At 39.1% G+C, this 21,550-nt stretch overlaps 1 protein-coding gene across 2 annotated transcripts in view; it reads right to left on the reverse strand.

Annotated features, from left to right (window-relative positions):
* NLK (nemo like kinase) overlaps nt 1-21,550 on the reverse strand; it is a 127,810-nt gene that overhangs the window by 13,247 nt on the left and 93,013 nt on the right. For both annotated transcript variants that reach the window (XM_040243951.1, XM_040243950.1), the window contains exons 4-7: nt 14,571-14,677; nt 12,929-13,014; nt 8,441-8,650; nt 4,752-4,853 (exon numbers count right to left, since the gene is read on the reverse strand). In XM_040243951.1, coding sequence (XP_040099885.1) covers nt 4,752-4,853; nt 8,441-8,650; nt 12,929-13,014; nt 14,571-14,677 — 505 coding nt within the window. The remainder of the gene's footprint in view (nt 1-4,751; nt 4,854-8,440; nt 8,651-12,928; nt 13,015-14,570; nt 14,678-21,550) is intronic.

Raw genomic sequence — 21,550 nt, forward strand, 5'->3', positions numbered from 1 at the left:
CCCCGTAAGTAATTCTTTTCCTTCCACTCTCAAAGTGAATCTACCCCTCATCCCATTTTTGTGGTGGAGGCAGGTTATGCCTTAAGGAAGGTAATACTAAATACTGGAATAAGTACTAGAAAATGTGGCTTCAAGTTTTAACTCTGCCATCACTAGACTCAGGTAAGTGACTTGCTTTGGCTCCCTCATCCATTATACTACTCCAGTACAGACCTGCCTACCTACCAACATCGCTGCTAATCCTGACATCCACGAAGTGCCAGGTCCTGGGCTAGATGCTGAGACAACAGAGATGATTAACACCTCTCTGGTGGGCAAGGAAAACATGAACAAGCAGTTCTAGAGGCCACTGAATAGAGGATCTAAGATAAATTAGAAGGCAAAATTTATGACTGGAGGACAAATGGATATGGGATGGGGAATTTGTGAAAATCAAGAGTGGATGTTTAAGGCTACCTGAAATATTACAAATCCACCCTCCCCCCAATATTATTTTTCTTTATAGAAGTATACCCCAACAGATACATTAAAAATAACCCTAAGTTTCATTTCAGCCTTAACAGTAATTTGGTATGCTTTCTCCTTTTCTGTGTTTATAAATGGATGTTAAAAAGAGGCCCAGAGAAAAAGAAGACGCAGTTCAGTCATGCCAATACCTTTCCCGAACGATAACTATCAATAACTTAGCCTTGGCTCCACAGGAAAGATGCAATACTACAAATGCTGCATTTCTTTTTTTTTCTGCACTCTGTGGAGCCAATGCTAAGAAGTTTGAATTTCTCCTCAAGTGCAATAGAATCAATTTGAATAAGAAAAAGTAGAAGTTCAGCTGCTGCTGCTCAGTTGCTTCAGTCATGTCCAACTCTTTGCAACCCCACAGAGTGTAGCCCGACAGGCTCCTCGGTCCATGGGATTCTCCAGGCAAGAATCCTGGAGTGGGTGGCCATGCCCTGCTCTAGAGGATCTTCTCGACCTGCATCTCCTGCCTTGTGGGCGGATTCTTTACTGCTGAACCACGAGGAGGCCCAGAATGCTTAGAAATATGCCTTAAACATCTCCTTTGGAAAAAAGGTTCTGCCAACTCCCCCAATACTCACACACATTACTTTTCTCCCTCTGAAATATATGGATCCATTATATATGGGTCCATTTTCTGTTGTTCTTCAAGTTTGTAAGTCACTCAGGCCATGCAGGAGTGAGCGGGTGCCGTGCCGAGTCATGAGCACAGGAAGGGTTATGAAGAGTGCTCCAGTAACGACTATGAGTAATTGCCACTGAAATGAAGCAAGGATTAGCCCCTGGCTCGAGCGAGAGGCCCTGGGTGATAGATGCCAGTTATCAAGAGCCAACTTCAGAGTGTGGTCACCGCAGCAGAGTCGGCCAGGCTGTGCAAGGCCCGTTGGAGATTCCTGATACTCTTTACCTGGCAGCAGAGAACCTGCGCTCATCAGTCAGCAGCATGAACTGAACTGCACCGTGTGCGTGCACTACAGTAAGCACTTTGGGGTTACACAAAAGAAACCCCCATCTGAAAAATAATAAGTCTGAAATGCATGAACTCTCTACAGTACTCTGATTCTCTTAACTGGAAGATAAAGTCCCTGACAGGAGATGGGACTATTTTCACCTCAGTGAAAATATTTTACTTGTATCTGACACAATTAGCTGAGAACAATCTGAGGAAAAATGAAGCTCTCAACCTTATGACATGAACAAAGGGACTAAGGGCTGGTAGGAGACTTCTCAATCCTATCAACACAGCAGAGCCTCAACAAGTATCTGCCTTAATAAGATTCCTGGGCCGTGGCAGCTAAGATTCCCTTCATCCAAGATCTTGAGTTGTAGTTCAGTTCAGTCGCATCTGACCCTTTGCGACCCCATGGACTGCAGCATGCCAGGCTTCCCTACCCATCACCAACTCCCGGAGCCTACTCAAACTCACGTCATGAGTTGTAGAAAAGAGTCAATACATAGAAAATACCAGTGTTCCTGTCTGCCCATTATTTCCTAACCTTAAGGGACCCAACTCCCTTTCTCACTCTCAGGTCAAGTGATTCAGCGGGGCTTGATTTCAGTCTCCCAGCTGCAAAGATGAGCAGAGGGCTTGGCCAATCAAATGATGTCCTGAGCACCACCTCTGCTGCCAGGATGATGTACATAGTAAAACAGGTTGGAACAGTCAATGGCTGGCTAACCCAATGCACCCTCCCAACCCTTTTATCCTTTATCTCTACTCTTATTAACTGGGATAGAAAAAACACTTTTTTCTTTTTTTTAAAAACGCCTTTCTTGCCTTCTGAGAGGCCACATGCCATACAGTTCTGGACAATAACACATAAGCAGAGGTTTGCTAGGCAGGCTTCTGGGAAAACGTTTGCTTTCCTGAGAAAAGGAACAGATACTGCTAGTGCTCCCTCTTTGCTCTGCTTTCCTGCACTGAATATGGATATGGTTGTGGAAAAGCTATTGTCATTTTGTGACTATGAGGCAATAGGAAAGAGAGTATGAAGTCACATGCCAAAGGTGAAAAAAGAAAGAAAAAAAATAGATCCTCGATGACATAATTGAGCTGCGACGCCATCACCAGACTGCCTACCTCTGGGACTTTGATATGAGGTAAAAATAAACTTCTATTTCTTTAAACCAGTATAAGCAAGGTTTTGGGGATTTCCCTGTAGCTCAGATGGTAAGGAATCTGCCTGCAATGCAGGAGACTCAGGTTCAATCCCTGGGTCAGAAGATCCCCTGGAGAAGAAAATGGCAACCCACTCCAGTATGCTTGCCTGGAGAATCCCATAGACAGAGGAGCCTAGTAGACTACAGTCTATGGGGTCGCACAGAGTTGGACATGACTAAGCGACTAACACACAAGCAAGGTTTTCCATTCCTCATGACCAAGTACATTCCTAACAGAATCAGAGACCCTCCAAATACTTTTATGAATCTAGTTGTGAAAGCTCTTTCCTGGATTGATATGCTAATAGAACGTAGGCCTAGACTGTTGGCTCCATTTTGGCCAACTCATGGGGGAAAGCCTGTTCTGAAAATGAAGCCAAAATACAGGAAAACAGAACAGAAGAGAGGCAAAGTTTTGGTATGAAATGTCATCTGACTACCTGAATCCAGCAGAGCCCAAAGTCAGTGGTAGCTCAAGACTTTTCAGTTACATGAGCCCTAAGTTAAGTATCCTTTTTGGCTTCAGTCAGCTTTAACTGAGTTTCAGTGGAAAGAATCCTGACTGATAAACCACCTGGAAGGATGTATATTAATCAACCAACACAAGTATATTAATTTGAGGCAGTAATCTGTGACTTTAAGAAGATAGCCAATTAGGTTTTCCTTCTGTATATGTGTATTTTTTAAAAAGTCCCAACAAACAATAGGATATATTTCTGTTTGTACAAATGCATAGAAAAATGTCTGGAAAAATATTCTCAAATTAATCCAGAGGAGACTAGGATGACGTGGAGGTAGCTGAGAATGACTAACTCTGTACAATTTTTATTTTACATGTACCCATATTTACCTGCAAATATACAAACAAAATTTTAAAAAAATCTCCTTTGAAGGTATATATGCCAGGTATTGATAAACTAGTTTAATATCCCTGATACTGGCCAGTAAATTGAATATAACAGATCTTGTTAGATCTTTCTTTGAATATAAACCTTCCTCTAGGTTGAGACTATGCTCTTCTAAGGGAGTCAGCGACCTCATCATTTCAGAAAGATGTACCCAGCAGGGGGCTGTTTAAAACACCATCTCTAGTAGTAAATCTACAATTCAGGCTGGTTTTAGAATATAACACGCTTTACCCATTGCCTTTTTTGCCTGTAAAAATGGAAGCTCCAGATTCACACCAGAATCATAGACAGGGAACTCCAAAGAAAAGGCAACACCTTGATCAAATGTCTGGCAGGTAATCTGAGGACTGCCAAACTCGGTCTGTCACTTGGTCTATCAATTACATCAACCAGATCTTCTAACGATCAATCAGATCATCTCAATGTCCATTGTAAAAGAAAGCAAGGTGAAGCCCAGGGAAGAGTTGCCGAGGCTCCTTGGTCAAGCATTCTCCCTTCTGTCTCGGTTTGTTGTTCCTAGGAAAAGTATTCCCCTTACTCATTCTTCACATCATTAAGCTGTTTTCCCAAGGAGATTAGGAAAGTGCTTCTAAAAATGCTGCTCAATCAACAGGGTGGAGATAATAACCATCTCATCTTTCTCAGCAGTGACTTGGCTGGTTGCAAGTAATATTGATCAGTGCAAATCTGGCAATCTCTCTTCATACTTCTTTTCTAATAACATTCACATCTAATTCTGTGTTAGTGGAAAGAGTGCAATAGAAACAGTTTCACATTCCTCGCTGGAATAAGAGATACCGGGTATTTTGGCTCAGTATGTGAAAATGACAGCTTGATACACATATACAAGGTTATGGTACGGAGGTCAAGGCTCCACCCCCGGTAACTTGTCCCCAACAAGGCAAAAACCAGGAGACCAAAGCCAGAGGTCATTTACTAGCAAAGGTACTACAAAAATACTTTCTCCTACAGCACCGGGAATTACTATATCCTATTGGGTTTGACAAATAGTTTAACATTTTACCTATGGCCATGACATTAAAAAAAAATTAATAAAACATACATGTAATGTTTTTGTTTAAAAATTCTCATCTCGTTATTCTGTGGGAGGGAAACTCTGCCCAAACAGATGGTGACCAAATACAAGGCCCCCCTGTCTCCTCTCACCTGTTTATGAGGACCCCTGAGTATGTGTGCCTTAGCGCCTTCACAAGCCGTCCTCATTGCTTCCAGTGATGGTGTGCCCAAGAGATCTGTGATCAAATCCAACTATGAACAGGAAATACAGATGGTTAGTAAGCTCATGGAAACAACCTTTCGTTACTCTTATGTCATATCCTGAGAGATGAGGACCAAATATGGAGGGGAGCAGAAAACTTAAGGGAAGTTCCAGATTAACTGGTAGGAGCCTCTATTTTCACTTTCTGGACTATATAAAAACAAAACAAAACAGAAAAATGTTCACTTGGGATGTACATGACAGAAATAAAGAAAATGGTTTTGGCCACCATGGCATTCCAAGGTGACAGTAATTTTTAAGTCTGTATGTGCCTGCTGTGTGTCTTCATACCATACATAACCTTTTACATTGGTGAAAAGCTGTGGTGCCCAGAAAACTGTGATACTGTGTAAGGCCACGTCTAGTTAGCTGGGCCCAATAAAAGAGACCAAAAAAAACAGTCTTCTCACAAACAAGCCCTTGTAGATAGCAAACTGCATTAACAATTTTCTGTAAGTGCTATGATTATTCTAATCCAATTAGCAATGACATCTCATTCTAATTCTTCCAGGATGGAAAATTCTTACCTAGAGAATACTTCTCCTTGTTCTGGGATTTCCAAATATAAAGCACTATTTCTTGCACTTAACTAAACCATGGGGTGGCCCTCAGTATCACTGCCCTCCAGGATAATGGAGTTTGTCAAGTGGCTTGTTTTGCACAGAATTAAACATCTCTGTGCAAAAGCTTTCTGGGAAAAGTGACTTGGCAATACGTTTGGACCTCTAATAAACACAAAAGGAAACGAGCAGTTCATGAAAACAACTAGAAATATTGAGAAAGTTGTCTAAAATGGGTCAGATCCAGGCTTCCCTGATGGCTCAGTGGTAAAGAATCTGCCTGCTAATGCATGAGACACAGGTTTTATCCCTGATTTGGGAAGATCCCACATGTCTTGAAACACCTAAGTTTGTGTGCCACAACTGTTGAGTCTGTGCTCTAGAGCCTGGGCTCTGCAACAAGAGAAGCCACCGTAAAGAGAAGCCCTTGCTCGCCAAAACTAGAAAAAAACCCAGGCTGCAATGAAGACCCAGCACAGCCAAAAATAAATAAAATTATTAAAATGGCTCAGATCTTTGGATAAGAAACATTTTAATGAAGTCTGCTGATACTATAGCACATAGGATATTTATTTCTCAAAGAGAAAATGCTTCAGCAAATATTTATTAATACTTCCATTTATAAGTTAGACTCTGTTTTTGTTATAGATCTTGATTTCTCACTCCAAAATACAATGGTGACTGACAGATGTGAGTTCTCCTTCAGTGGCTACACCAGACTGAAAAACTCAAGACCTTTGTTATTTCTCTAGCAAATGAGATGTTTGAATCCTGTTCCAGTTGCTTCACATTCTCCTTTGTACAGTCTTTTCAGCACTGGGTCTTTGTTGCTGTGCATGGGGTTTTCTCCAGCTGTGGAGAGCGGGGGCTACTCCCTAGCTCAGGCTTCTCTTGTTGCAGAGCACAGGCTCTAGGTGCATGGGCTTCAGTAGCTGGAGCTCTTGGGTTCTAGACTGTGGGCTCAGTAGTCGTGGTGCATGGACTTTGTTGCTCCGAGGCACGTGGAATCTTCCTGGATCAGATCAGTGATCAAACCTGTGTCTCCTGCATTAGCAGGCGGATTCTTACCCTCTCTACCACCAGGGAAGTCCCTACTTAAGCTCTTCTGTATGGCAGCTTATGTCCATATATGACATGTCATCTTATAGGTAAGGCTGTTAAACTCTACTTTCTAAAGAAATTGAGTAATAAAGTGGATATTATCAATATTACCCAACATTAGATTTATATATGATAATTTTTTTATCACCACCATCAATTTTAAAAGATGTAGACTTAAACAAAAATGACTGGATGTATAGCAGAGAAATAAATTTAAATGTTGATCAGAGCATATACAGTTTCTAATGTATCAGTTAACAATTCTTGGTAGACAGAGCATAAAGGAGATGGCTTCATTTTTCATCAAGTGCATGAATTATTTACAAAGATACACAGTAGGCAGGGTGATCTTTTCAAATGTGATCAATCAAATCTTAACACTCTCTTGCTCAAAAACAGACAGCTCTCCATCACACTTTGGACAGAATAGAACCCAAAGTCCTTATTAGGTTGCCAAGGTCAGGCAGGCTCTTTTTCTGTGACCTCATCTCCTACACACTCTTCCTTCATCACGCCATCACTCCAACACACCCACACTTGTTCCTGCCTCAGAGGGTTCTCTTATGCTGGTCGTCCCTTTTGTCCCAGGTGTGCTCCTGGTGTCACCTGCATCCAGGCACCTTCTGGCTACCCCTATGCCTGGAATATCTGTTCCCGATATCTGGCTCCCTCATTTCACTTGAGTCTCTCCTCAAATGTTACGCCCTCAGACGGCTTTTTAGCACTGCTCTGGCTCCATCATCATTCTCTATCCCTAACCTGGTTTAATTCTTTTTGATAGTACTTATCATTACTTGGGATTGTATTTATTTTCTTTGAAAAGATATTTGTTTGAACACGTCAGGTCTTTGTTTGTATCATCTGGGATCTTCCACTGTGGCGCACAACTCTCTAGTTGTGGGTCATGAGTTCAGCAGCTGTGGCTCGCAGGCTTAGATGCTGAGGCATGTGGATCTCAGTTCCCCGGCCAGGGATCGAATCCACGTCCCTTGCACTGGAAGTGCAGAGCCTTAACCACTGGACCATCAGGGAAGCCCTCCATACCTATTTATTTTCTGTCTCACATGAAAGTCTCAGAAAGCTTTGTCTTATTTACAGCTGTACCCCTCATACCCTGGCACACTGCCACCACCACCACCATAAGTGCCAACATTTATGGAGTGCTTACCAGACTCCAGGCCTTAGTGTTGGCTCTGCTACCTCATTTGTTCTGCACAACAATCCTCAGAGCAGTTTAACTTGCCCAGAATTTGACTGATAGCAAGTGGCAGAGTAGGATTTGAATCCACCAATTGGATTGTACAGCCTGACTCACCATTATTACATTCTTCTCATGCAAACAAGACTGTTAAAATTTTTATGAATAAAAAATACTTAAGAATTAGACCAAAGAAAATGTGGGTAGTAACGAATCAGTTTATAAAGGCAGACAGTTAAAGTACCACAAATGGTTTCCAACATTTTAATCAGCTTCTGATATTCTCTGCCATATTTAAATAATTTAGTCCAATAAAGGTTGGAAAGGGTTCTAAATGTTCATATTTAAAGAAGTCACTCAAAATTTATATTCTAAGCACAAAGTGTAAGTACATTAAGTCACCAAATACATTTTCAAGTCAGATCCATTCAGTTAGAAAGAATAGAGGCTCTTGAACCACTGAAGATTACACCTGTGCAAACTGTTACAGCGGAGTCTGCTGCCATGCATCAGTGCGTGTAATAAAGTCAACATTCCCTCTAATAGGCTCGTAAGCTGCAAAATCAATCTCTCTGTAATCTTCCTAACTTTCTGAATTTTAAGAGAACTTGAATTTGCTAAAAGCAATTTAGACAGTACAGTGAATAAGCCCAAGATGGTTTTTCCTTTAAATCTGTAATAGAATTGAAATTTCCTAAAGCCTCAAGTGAAATCATACCTGCTGAATGGGACTCTGTGCCTGAAACAGTATTCTTCGTCCTAGTAGTTCTGCAAAGATACATCCGACAGACCAGATGTCAATAGCATTGCTGTAATGACGGCTGCCCATCAGGATTTCTGGAGCCCGATAATACTGAGTAACAACTTCCTGAGTCATATGACGGGATTCATCTAATTCTTCCACTCTGGCCAATCCAAAATCACAAATCTAAACAGAAGAGATTATCAAAATGTTGTCAAATGGACAAATATATATTTACAAGTGGAATAGTAGAACAAAATAATAAAAAACTAAAACATTGACAGACCTCTGAACTTTGCAAAGTTTTCAATCTGATTATTATTTGGATGAGAGGGAAGAAAGTCTCATACTTCCATATTTCTATATAGAATTATTGTAAAGACAAGCTTTTCAGTTTTCATTTGTTTTTAATTGGTAATTAATGAAACAAACAAAAAGCAGTTGAATGTATACTTTTAGGTTTAATGAAGAAACCAAGCTAATTTATTTTCAAGGCTGCTTATGGAGGAAGATATTATAAGGGAAGAAAAAGACCTCCTGAGCTAACTATGTTCACTATTTTTTTGTTTTTGGCCGCACTGCATGGCTTGTGGGATCTTTGCTCCCTGATCAGAGATGAACCCCAAGCCTTGGCAGTGAAGCCATCAAGTCCCAGCCACTTACACCACCAGGGAATTCCCATATGTTCACTATCTTTATGGAATATACACAGTAAAATTTCTTCAAAGCTATGGGTTTCTAACAGAGTCCTGCTGAATCCTAAGGTACTTCAGGAGTTCCATGAACATTTTACCTAAATTTCACATGAATCTATAAATATTTAAAATATTAATTCACAGTCCAATGTGTGAATATGTCAAAAAGTAGCACACTGTAGAATACTAATGCTAACAGGTCCCTTCAATTCTTCATGCCATAAACATTTAATTAACTGAATGCCTATTATATTTTAGGCAGTATGCTAGAACATAATAGTAAATGAGAAAGACTGGTTAATTCACCTACAAACCTAGGAATAAATCTTTTCTTGTGCTGTTTATTTATTTTTGGCTGCGTTGGGTCTTTGTTGTAGCACACAGACTTTTTTTTCTCCTCTAGTTATAGCTCATGGGCTTGGTTCCCCTGCAGCACGTGGTATCTTAGTTCCAGGACCAGGGACCAGGGATCGAAGCCATGCCTGCACTGGCAGGCAGATTCTTAACCACTGTACCACCAGCGAAGTCTTGCCCTTTCTGTTTAAGTGAAAAGTTTTTGGAGGCTGCAAGGTGAGCTGTTAGTAAACGGCAGCAGTGCCACCACCAGCAAATTTTGCTTATTTTCAGGAATTGAGGCTTTCTTGATACTGGGCAACCAAAACAGAAACTGGGAGCACTGAGGAAGAGATAAGAGAGGAATGACCATCTAAGCTCCAGTGTTCTCATTGATTAAGTCTGAGTCAATATTATTAATATAACTGACAAAATAATACTTATCTGCCTTCTAAGTTGAGGTCCTAACATAATATTTTATTTGAAAAAAGGATCTCGTAGCTTAAAAAAGCAATGGAAAACTACTGCTTTAAAGATAACATATTTTACCCCTAATTTTTTGCAATCTTTATCTTTTTATCTTGAATCTACTATGTCTGGTCACATCAAATGAATGCATGTCTGTATGTGGGGACAAATCAGAATGAAACCAACATCTTTGAAACTTAAAATGAAAGTACATTTTCAGACCACACAGAAAAACTATACCAAAAAGGAAAACAGGCATATGTTGTTTATTAAATCCTCCCAAAGACCAGTGTTCAAATAACACATAATATTTTAAAACTCTATTACTTGACCAAAAATTTTTAGGCTATCTTTTAAAACAAAACAAAAAAAACTAAAAATCCACTTTATTTCTCTGGTATTAGAACAAAACAAAACACCACCTTAACCAACAGAAAATGTTTTCTCTTATAAAGCAGGCCTTTTGTTTAAAAAAAAAAAAAAAAAAAAGATCTGGATTCATTTTTTGGCAATTTATCTGGAAGACAGGCTAAATCCAAAGTAAGAAGCTTACATGATCAGGTAACCAAAAAGATATTGCAATTTCCAGCAAAATTATCTGCTTTGTGCCTAACAGTAAACAAAATAGATTCTCAATCTGAAAGGATGATTTTTATTTTTTTTTGTTTATTTCTTTTTTTTATTTTGAAAGGATGATTTTAAAAATGTTTTGTCATAATTATTTTCTACGAATTTTTACATTTGAGAAGAGAGAAATAGCATCAGTAGATTGGCAATCTACTCTAGCTTTTAAAAGTAGGCTGCTAAGGCAAGTTAAAGGAGCAGAGCAAAATTTCAATTTGTTCTGATCTATATGCTGTTTATTCATAAATGACATTTTCTTTTAGTTACTCTCTCATGTAGCTGGAGGTTACAATACCATAAAAGACAATTTAGAAAATGGACTGCAAGTAGTTAACGGCATCAAGCATGACAGGCTCTACACAAATGCTTTGTGAAGTTTTCCAACCAGAAACTGAAATAAGCAGAAACTGGTTTAAACTGTCATATAAGTGACTTGGTCTGCATAAGCCAAAGAATTTCTGACTCTAAGGTTTTTGATTATTTTAAAGAAAGAATTAAAATGGGTTATGGAGATAAGGTCTGAAGATGTTTATCACACTGTGTTTCAACAGTTTGCCACTACTCTATTTATTTTTGGCTGTGAGGGGACTTCGTTGCTGTGTGGGCTTTTCTCTAGCTGTGGTGCCTGGGTTTCATTACGTTGGTTTCTCTTGTTGCAGAGCATGGGCTCTAGGGTGTGTGGGTTTTAGCAGTTGCGGCACATGGGCTCAGAAGTTGTGGCTCCGGGGCTCTAAGAGTATGGGCTCAACAGTTGTGGCATACGGTCTGAGTTGCTCCATCGCACGTGGGATCTTCCCAGAGCAGGGATCAAACCCATGTCTTCTGCATTGACAGGTGGATTCTTTACCATTGAGCCACCCGGGAAGCCTGGTTACAGCTCTTTTTATTTTTTTTTTAAATTAATTTATTGGGCTGCACTGGGTCTTAGCTGTGGTAAATGGGATCTAGTTTCCTGACTACAGATTGAACCTGGGCCCCCTGCAAGGAAAGTTCAGTCTTAGCCACTGGACCACCAGGAAAGTCCCACAGTGAAAAGCAACAGGGGAGTGAACTCAATGACCTATAAAAGGAAATTTTACTTTGGTAGTTTTTACTTTAATGGTTTTTGGGACAATTAATTATCTGTGGAAACAAAAAGAATTAAGTATAATATTAGATGTTTTCAAGGAAAATATGAAAAATAGGTGTTTTTAATCTTTCTAGACTTAAAACAGGATCAGAGTTCTTTACATATAGAGTGAAGGGAGTTTTTTTTTTATTCAAAAGCAGTTTAACACACTAGTTTTTAAAGAAAACTGGCCCACAGTTTAAAGAAAGCATTTAAAATAAAAAATGAAATTCATTTATATACTTGGTTTTAAGGTTTAGTTTAACTGCCAACAGGATAAGTACTATGACAGTTGATTACATTTAAAGTAGGCAACGTTTATAAACAGTTCTTTTCTTTTTCAAATATATCAGTTGAAATGTTAAGAATATTTACTGTAGACTGAAGCACCATATAATACTGCAGCTGCTCATAAAATAAGTGGAATTTTAATTTGCTTTCACAGAGATGACTCAGCTCTAGGAAGGTCCTTACCTCTAATTTCTATAATGGGGAAAGATGGTGGGCCCTTCACTATTTAGGAGGTCTGTTAAGACACATTTCTGTTAGGGAGAGGGCAATGCACACATGTGGATTTTGCTATTTGTGAGGCACTCTAACAAAAGACAACAGGGGTGGTACTGCGGTGAGAGTAAAACTGAAATTGATGTCTTGAGATATGGGGGCTGCTAACCATAATAAACCCTGAAAGCAATACCCCTTCAGAGGGGTAACTGAGGATTGGCCACTACATACTGTGGAAATACCTTTGACCCTTTTCTGGCTTAGTATTTTCACTTCTACATGTTTCTATTTCCCTACTTTGCTGCCTTAGGCAAACAGCATATAAAAACATCAGCTGTGCAAAAACATACAGTCTTCTTAAAAGCCACACTTGATTGTCATGTAAGTAGATGCTTACTGGTCTTCCAATCTTTTTTCTGATACATACTTTCTTTGTAATGGAACAAGCTGAAAAGAAATCACCTTCTCTAGTCTTCTTTCTAGTCACATTGCAATTCCGATTCCAGTGTTTCCAAAATATGTGCAAAATATCAGGAAGAAACCATGAGCCAAGACTACAAATTAAGTTACTGTTTTGTCCACGACTAGTGATATTGGTGGAGAACACTGGGTTCTTTAATTTCTGGTAAAGTGATGAGAATAAATTTAACCATTTCTTTCACAAAAACGTGTTCTTAAACACACTCTACATTCCACTTGTTTCCTAGATGTTTAAATAAAATGAAAAGCTACCTTTAGAACACAGTTGCTGTTCACAAGGAGATTCCCTGGCTTAATGTCTCGATGTAAAATGCCAGCTGAATGGAGATATTTCAAACCTGAAATAACAAACAGATTTAACTGCAGATATTTAATTCCTTTACTCAACCAATGATTTTGGGGAAAACCATAGAAACAAGAGTACAGGATTTTAAATTGTTCTCTAAATAACTGCATAATGAACATTATTAAAAGCTTGACTTAGTCCTATCTCAAAAAACTGTAATTTTGCTACAGTAAAATAAAATGTCATCAAAGGTTTGCACAGTCTAGAGATAATGTCTATAATTTGAAAGATTATTTAGGTTTAAGTATAGTTAAGCATTCCAAGCCCTGGAGTTAAGGCTGACCAGACCAATAACCTTGAACAGTTTCTAAGTGTGGCTCCTGGAGCACTGGATATTCTGGATACTCTGAAGCTGATTGTGAGCTGCTGCCACAAAATAGTTCCCATTAACCAACAGCAAGCCTTTTCCAGGACAGATTTTCACTGATTAGACAAAATTCAGAAACTTGCCGTCTGTTGGTAGTATTCTCTACCACTGAGAATCAGGAAGGTAATTAATTACTTTAAAAATATTTTTGCTATCTTTGTAAACTCTGTGGGCTTTAGCAGTGCTAGATAAAAAGGAACAGCTTCAAGGCTGAGTCTTCTGAATAAAAGAAAGCAAATCACATTTTCTACAATGTTAAAGAAGATCCTCTATCCAGTATCTTCCCTCTGCCACCTCCCCCACTCCCAAGTATCAACAAATCTACAGAAGGTGAACTTTCTAGTTTTAACACTGTGTATGTGTTTTAGTTCCTTTGGCAGATGCTTTTCAATTTTTATAAGGAATGTCTTAATTCTTTGAATCCTATGGGAGAAAACATTTTACTAGGTAAGAAAACTGTTTCAGCTTTAAACAGGTGTAATGCCAAAAATCTGAAGGACACCAGAGGGCCGGAGGAAGCCCCAACAATGTCAGCCCAAACTGTTTCTCCATCACGTCAGTGCTCCTTAATGAGCCAGGCTGGAGGGTGAGTGAGCTGGCTGTTTCTGTCAGTCTTCTCCACGCTTTGACTTTAAAACTCATTTTGCTTTTCTAGAGTGGAACTCAGGCATGCCTGCCAACTCTCAGACCAGGCCCACCTACTGCCGGCTTAAAGAATGTATGTCATCCATAGGAAACACAGTTCCTTTTCAGTTAATCATCTGATGCCAGCCACATACTCCTACTAAAGGCTATTCAGTGGAAGCTTTGTGGCAAAACATCCTGCTTATGTACCCCCCGAGATTAACCCCCTTGACTACCTAATGAATTAGATAGGACCTTCTCTTCCATCACTGAAAATAAGAACCATTTGGCTACCCTTAAAAGCTTCTTATTTAACATCAAGTATAGAGAGTATTAAATATACTTCGGTTTTTTTTTTTTTTTACTTTTTATATTTATACATTTTTAAAAATTAATTTATTTTTTATTTTACAATTCTGTATAAATATACTTTGGTCAGAAGAAAAAAAGTTGTTAGGTAAGAAGTTAGCCTTGGAAGGTCAGATTAGTTCAAATGAAAAGCAAAACATTTCATTTATACAGTGACACTACCTTTTTCTTCACAGAGAAAGTCTTACCTCGCAAAATCTGATAAAGAAAAACTTTGACATGATCTGAGCTGAGTGGTTGAGGAGAGACGATAATTTTATGCAGGTCACTCTGCATCAGTTCTGTGACAACATATCTTGAGGTTTTTAGTTAAGGAGAGTTCAGAGAATTCAGCCCCCAAACCCTATAAATTAGGTACCAACTCTAAATAAATAACTTCTCTTTTTAAGGCTGGAAAAAGCTTTAAGGAAAGAAAGCTTTAGGACAGCAGGAAGAGAGGTGACAATTCCAGCCCTCCTAAGATGAAAACACTGCCAAAACAAAATTTTAAAAAGTTAGAAGTTAACAATCAAGTGACTATAATTAGCACTGTAAAAGAGAAAAATAAGGGTAAATATTTTCAAAGACAGTCAGATCAGGAGAAATGTGAAGACCAGCAGTCTCAGGGTCTGTTCAGACATGTTCCTGGAGTGTCCTCTGAATCCAAACAAGAAAGAGTGCTGGTCTCAGGCTAGGCCACCATGGCACCAAAGCAAAAGATGTAATCCATCCATAACAGTCGCTTCAAGTACTCCGAAAAACATGCAAAATGGTTAGTTCGTATCTCAGTCTCTACAGTCTTCACAACTTAACTTTTATTATTTAACTTCTTATACGTGTATACCTCCCGTACTTAATTTTAAGCTTCCTATGCTTTGTACTCAGTATATCCTCAGGGTTTTGCACAATTAACATGAGGCAGATGACCGAAGGCTAGGGCCCAGGGAGTAACGGAGATGTGGAACTCTCTTGGTAAAGACACTGTCTTTTGCTTATCTAGAAAAGGACAGATTCGTGACTTACCCCTGCCTTCAGTAACAACTCCTTAAAATTTTAGGCAAATTTTATGATTTAAAAGCCTCCTTCAGACAAGGGAAGAGGGCCTTTGAGTTTAGGAGGCTCTTACAGGATTTAAATTCTTTTGACACATTCTATATGTGAAAAGAATCTAAAAAAGGGTGGGTATATTATGAATGATTCACTTTACTATACAGCAGAAATTAACACAACATTGTAAATCAACTGTATTCCAATAAAACTTAATAAAGACAAACGAATAAACAAGAAAAATAACCCAAACAAATCCTTTTGACACCTTGTAAAAGTTAGTTTCACATTCTGAGTAAAACACTATGGTTTCTTCCCCGGCCCTGTGCACCTGAAAACAGGGAAAGGCAAGACAAAAAATAGCCAAGTTAGTTTGCTTTCTTACATATTTCCTCAGATCCTAAAATTTTTCTATGAGAAAGATATTATGGAGGCTGGAGTCTCTGGGTGCTCACCATTAGCTATAAAAAACTAAAAGGATCTGAGGCAGGGGCTCTTGTTTCAAAACTGGCATGCTCATTGGAAGGGTAAGTGCTGGACCTAATTTACATTTTCAAAAAGTGACAGGTTTTGTATCTTACCTTTCTGAGCTTTAAAAAGTCTCTTGTAGTAAGTGATTATTTGGGGACTTAAAAACACTTTTAATTTAATGTTTCAGCACAAACAAGAAGGAAAAGGGACAACTTGGGCATAGGGAGAATGAAAAATTGGTAACAGCTGACATACACAGTCGGACAACCCCTCCTTTATGAGACATTTTCTCCAAATGGCTAGTGGAACATTCGGCTCTGACTTTCCTTCCCCCTTTCTGTTTGTTCCCTCTCATTCCCTTTGTTGGTGCTCCTTCCCAACCACTTACTGTTGAAATGCCCCAGGGCTTGGTCCTCTTCAGATACTCACTCTCTAGGGTAATCGAAGAGAGTCCCATGACTTTAAATAAACATCCATGCTGAGGACTCCCAACTTTACATCTCTAGTAATTTTCTTGCCTCAAGTCCAGCCTTGTATATTTAACTGTCTACTCATCATCTCCAATGGATGACTCACTGACGGCTCAAAATAACATGTCCAAGATATTCTGTAAGAGCCAGGGAAGAGCCAAAGACACCATAGCTTAGCTCCTGCTGTCACCGGGGAATAAGGCTTTATTTGGTCTCCTGTGGGATAGGAAGACACCTGAACATCTTTACTACTTCTAACGAAGGCCTGAAAGCAATTCTGGGTTTAGACCTACGTGCATCCCTACTTTCTAAGATACCTGGTGTCTCCAATTCCTTAGCTGCTTTTATGTTCTGAGCAAGAAGTAACCTGCTTCTGGGTTCTCATTCCTGCCAGTAGAGGTTTCTGCCTCTTCTAGTATGAATTCCTGGGGACTGTAGGAAGGATTTGAGCAATAAAGATCTGTGTTTTATCAAACGTGTTTTCAGATGGAAACTGTTTACATGTTTATTGGCCACATATATGTGGGAGTATGAGAGGAGAAAAAAGAGAGGAGGGGTGAAGAGAGAATTCTTTAACTCAGTTTTCTACTGGGGTGATACTTTTATTTATAGAAGTGCCTTACATATTAAGGATATTAACCCTCTTGTGTATACTAAAAAGTCTTCCCCGCCTCCGCCCTGGGAAATCTTAATCATAGGATAGAGACAGGGGAAAAAATTTTCTATCTGCACCATTAAGCTTTAATCAGAGGTTCTAATATTCTTGAGTTGGTTCCAGAAATCTCAAGGGATGAAAACAAAGGAACATTACACAGGGAAAAAACAGAACAGAGCAAACACAGAAAAACTTCACAACTGACATCCCCGTATTGTCAACTTGTGGTTTTACTCAGGAAAAGAAAACTCCTAAACAGAGTACTTATCTGTATGGGATGTCAGTCATGTCTTCTGAGTTTACTGACAATTTTCTTCTTCCTGCCAGGATTGAAAAGTTCTTACATGGAAGTGAAGAGCAGGTTACATTCTATTCTATTTCACATATCTACAAAGCAGGCAGCCAAGCTGCAATGCCAGAATCTTTACTGTGACTGGTGACAGTTGGTATGGATACAAACAGCAGAGAGAAAACATCTTAATTTTCAAGTTATTGGGTTGATTGAATTCATGGTGCTGGCACTTGAAAGATCTTGCTTTGACTTATAAAAGGAAAAAAACTGATACAAAAGCCAAAAACAGAGAATAAGCATGAAATAATGTCATATGCTTTCTTCTAACAGTAACTACATTTTCAAAGAAAAGGGAAAAGGAAAACATTGTCTGGCTGGAATGGGTACTATTCTAACCAGATATTTTACAAATAATTACTAATTTCAGAAAACACTCTTATGTTTAACTTAGCATTATGAAACAAGTATTTCCAGGTCAGGGTGTTGTTCCCACCTTGGACCTACCGGATTTGAACTGATAATGTTCAACCATTTTGACCAACAAAAATAATTATTTCACATGGTTCAACCTAATACAGAGCAAGGTATTAACAGACAGCAAAAACAAAACAAGCCCCCCAAAACCAAAATGAACCTGAAAGACAAGGTGTTCAAAATGAATATAAAGGATGACTTCAAATAGTAAGTCAATTCTTCTACACTAAGAGCACATTATGTGCATAATTTCTTACAAAATATAAACCAGCAGGTACTCCCTCTGCTAAACACAAATGACCAGATTATCATGTTACTTGTTTTCAGGATCTGTGAATTTAAAAAACCTTTCATTCAATCTCCTGTTATAATATTTAAGAAAGAGTTTAAACGAGTGTTACTTTCATGTCTCTGCTTCTTGAGAAGATGACAGTCAGCGTTAAAAAAAAAATGAGGGTAGTGTTTAATAATCTCTTAATTTAATCAGAAAGTCCAGGGAAAACCACATATAGCCCAGGCTACCTTGACAATTTCATTTACCCTTGTACAGAGATATTTCCCTTCCTCTAATATCTTTTAAATATAAAAGTCTGAGAAATTTTAAAAGTATACTTTTTACAAAGTAATCACAACAGCCACTCTGCATAGAATAAGTTTTGTCAAGCTTTAGTTTAGCAAAATAAAGTCTTCAGGGTTGGAAAAAATATGTTTCACCTCAGGGATAAAGCAAATTTTTTCTTCACAGAAAACAAGCCAATGGCCAGGCCAACCTTTAAAAATTTTAACTTCTCTGGAAAAATACAATTCCTGAATTGGCGATTGAACAACAGAGCTGCAGAAATTTAGAAGCAACACATACCACTTTATGATAAGGTTTCTGCTTTGCTCTAGCAGAAATCCTCTAAAGTCTCAATCCCCAACATAATGTCTCCCAGATGTCTCAACTAGTTGCCATGCCAACTAAAGCAGCTTAAATTAAATGAGGGCCTGAAAAGGCACCTGCACCACTCCAGGTCTGTCACACATTAAATAAAGCTCTCTTGACAGGGACTCGGAGGTGCCATTAACTTGAACAGCAGCTATCTGATTATTGTTTCTGAGTAATTTAATGAGGGTCTCCAAATAAGAAAAACAGGGTGCTCTTTCCCTCTCTCTGTCCTTCTAAATGGGACAGCCTCTCCAACAGCTGGTGCACCCACTGGGTCACTGACTTTGCTATGGCCTTTAAAGTTAGCATTGGGTAAAGGTAAATCACAGAATCAAAGTTAGGACTTTCAGGAGAATATTAGCAGATTAACCATTCTCCCTTATTAAAACTCATCATTAAAAATGTGGTTGTAAAAAACACACTGTGCATGGTATGCCAACCTCACAGTGATTTGAACAGCCCTGCTATAAAATAAATTGCTGCTGATTGCAGCAATTAGTTAACTAGCTCCATGAAATATGGATTTCAAAATGTACTGATTTGCTTCAGAAAAACCAATGATGCAAATTAACAATTAGAAATGCAAGGCGGGGGACGGTAGCAGCTCTTGATACCTGAAGGTGCCCAAGAGGCCCAAGTGTATCTGTGTTGTTTTAAAGAGTTAATTTTGTGTAGGGTTTTGTTTTTTTTTTTTTTTGGTAATACTGACATTTCAGAAACTTCTTTATATGTAACGGGGTAGAAAACAGTCCCTTCACTTCTTTCTCAAATATTACTCGTCAATGGAGAACATCAGTTAACAGAACACAAACTTAGTCACAGAGAGGTTATGGGATTTACCCAAGGTCACATTCCAAGTTTGCAAAAAGCCTTACTACCTTATGCTTCCCAACTCCCAGCCCAGCGTGCGCTCTATCCCACAAAGCCGCATCCTGCTTGCCTCCTATTCCCATTTCTTAACCACATGTCACACAGCATGCACACTACTTTGCAATAAAGAAAAGCTGAATTACTTTTAATTAAGTGCTATGAGGAGAAGAAAAGAAGAAAGGAAGCTAACTTCCTGTTGAAGCTACTTATGTGCCACTTTATCACCTCATTTCATCCGTGTATAATACCTAATTTGTAACTATTTCTATTAAGATATGAGCACATCGAGGCTGGGAGAGGTTCAGCTGCTGACACAGAGGTTGGATTCACACCTATTTTGTAATGATCCCTAAGTCGGACCTTTCTGTGAAATTCTGCCTCACTCTGTTTACTGTCAAGAGAGAAAATGAAATTCCTAAGACCGATCTACTTTGCACCTCAAAAAAACCAGATTCCAAAAAAACAATCAAATTCACGACTGGGTTACACGATGGAGCTTTTAGAATCCCTCCCTCACTATGTGTCTTAAAATGAGAAGTCACTCTCCTCGTTCTCCAACAAATACCCAGAATAGCAGCATGTGCCAGACATGGGCTCCGTTCTAGGCACTGAAAATGTGAGGGAGTGTAAGAGCGTCACTGCCAAGATTGAGTTCATAGCCCACCAAGGCAAGTGGACAATCAAACAAGCAATTACAACAGATTCACTCAAAGAACACAACAATGTCATGGCTGTTGATCTCGTAAAGCCCCTTAGGCACTGCTTTGGGACTGAATAAGGCAGATCTGCCATCACAGAGCCAAGAGGAGTTAAGAGAAGCAAAGCAGCACAACCAAGACACATTCTTCTAAAAAGAAAAACCTCTAAATTATTAGAATTGCTAAATGCCAGTAACTACAGAGATTTACACCATCAGTGAAACATGTGAGAAACCATCCCGGTTTCTTCGGCTCATACTGAACTTCTCATTAGATGCACATTCTAATTGGCAATTTACCTATATCTATAAAAACACACAAACATGCATTGTGCTCAGTTGCTCAGTTGTGTCCAACTCTTTGAGACCCCATAGACTGTAGCCCCCAGGCTCCTCTGTCCATGGATTTTTCAGGCAAGAATACTGGAGTGGGTTGCCATTTCCTACTCCAAGGGATCTTCCCCACCCGGGGATGGAACCTGCGTCTCTTCCAACTCCTGCATTGGCAGGTGGATTCTTTGCCACTGAGCCACCAGGGAAGTCATGCATTAGGTTTCCTAAAATGGTTCACCTTAAGAATTAAAAAAAAAAAAAACAAACACACAAGAAATAACAAAAATAGAAGCAATGAACATTTATTGAGTTCCCTCTATATGTGAGGCACTTTGGAAGCACTTGCTATGAATTATCTCTTTGATTTCTCACAGCACAAGTTAGGTTATTCTACAGAACTGTTCTCTTTTTGAGTTTTAGGCTTTCCTTCTGGAAGGAACTGAATCCAAAGGTGTCTGAAGTAACTGCCATGCTCTTACTCATTTCCTCTAGTACCTGAACTGTAGTCTTGGTTCTGTTACTAACAGGTCAGACCTCAAATAAAGCACCCTTGAGCCTACTATGTGCTACTCTTAATACAGATCACCTCATTTAATCCTCATAACAACCTCATACCACTCCCATACAACAGATCTACGTTGGGGGTGAAAGAATGTCAGGTTGACAAGCTAAATAATGATACTCCTTTTGCCAGCAACTGAAAAATAATACAAAGGTTAGAAAAAAATGATGGATACAAGTTTTTCTACCTCATACTCTCTCTCCCGTGTTACTTCATTCAAATTTTATTCCTTTATTCCTTCTTTCTTTTTCCCTTTTTAAAAAAATCTGTATTTTGGCCATGCCATGTGGCACGTGGGATCTTAGTTCCCGGAGTGGGGACTGAACCCTCGCCCCCTGCATTGGAAGAGCAGAGTCCTAACCACTGGACTGCCAGGGAACTCATTTCACC

The sequence above is a fragment of the Oryx dammah genome, unplaced genomic scaffold, assembly GCF_014754425.2.
Source record: "Oryx dammah isolate SB20612 unplaced genomic scaffold, SCBI_Odam_1.1 HiC_scaffold_8, whole genome shotgun sequence".
NCBI lineage: Eukaryota > Metazoa > Chordata > Mammalia > Artiodactyla > Bovidae > Oryx > Oryx dammah.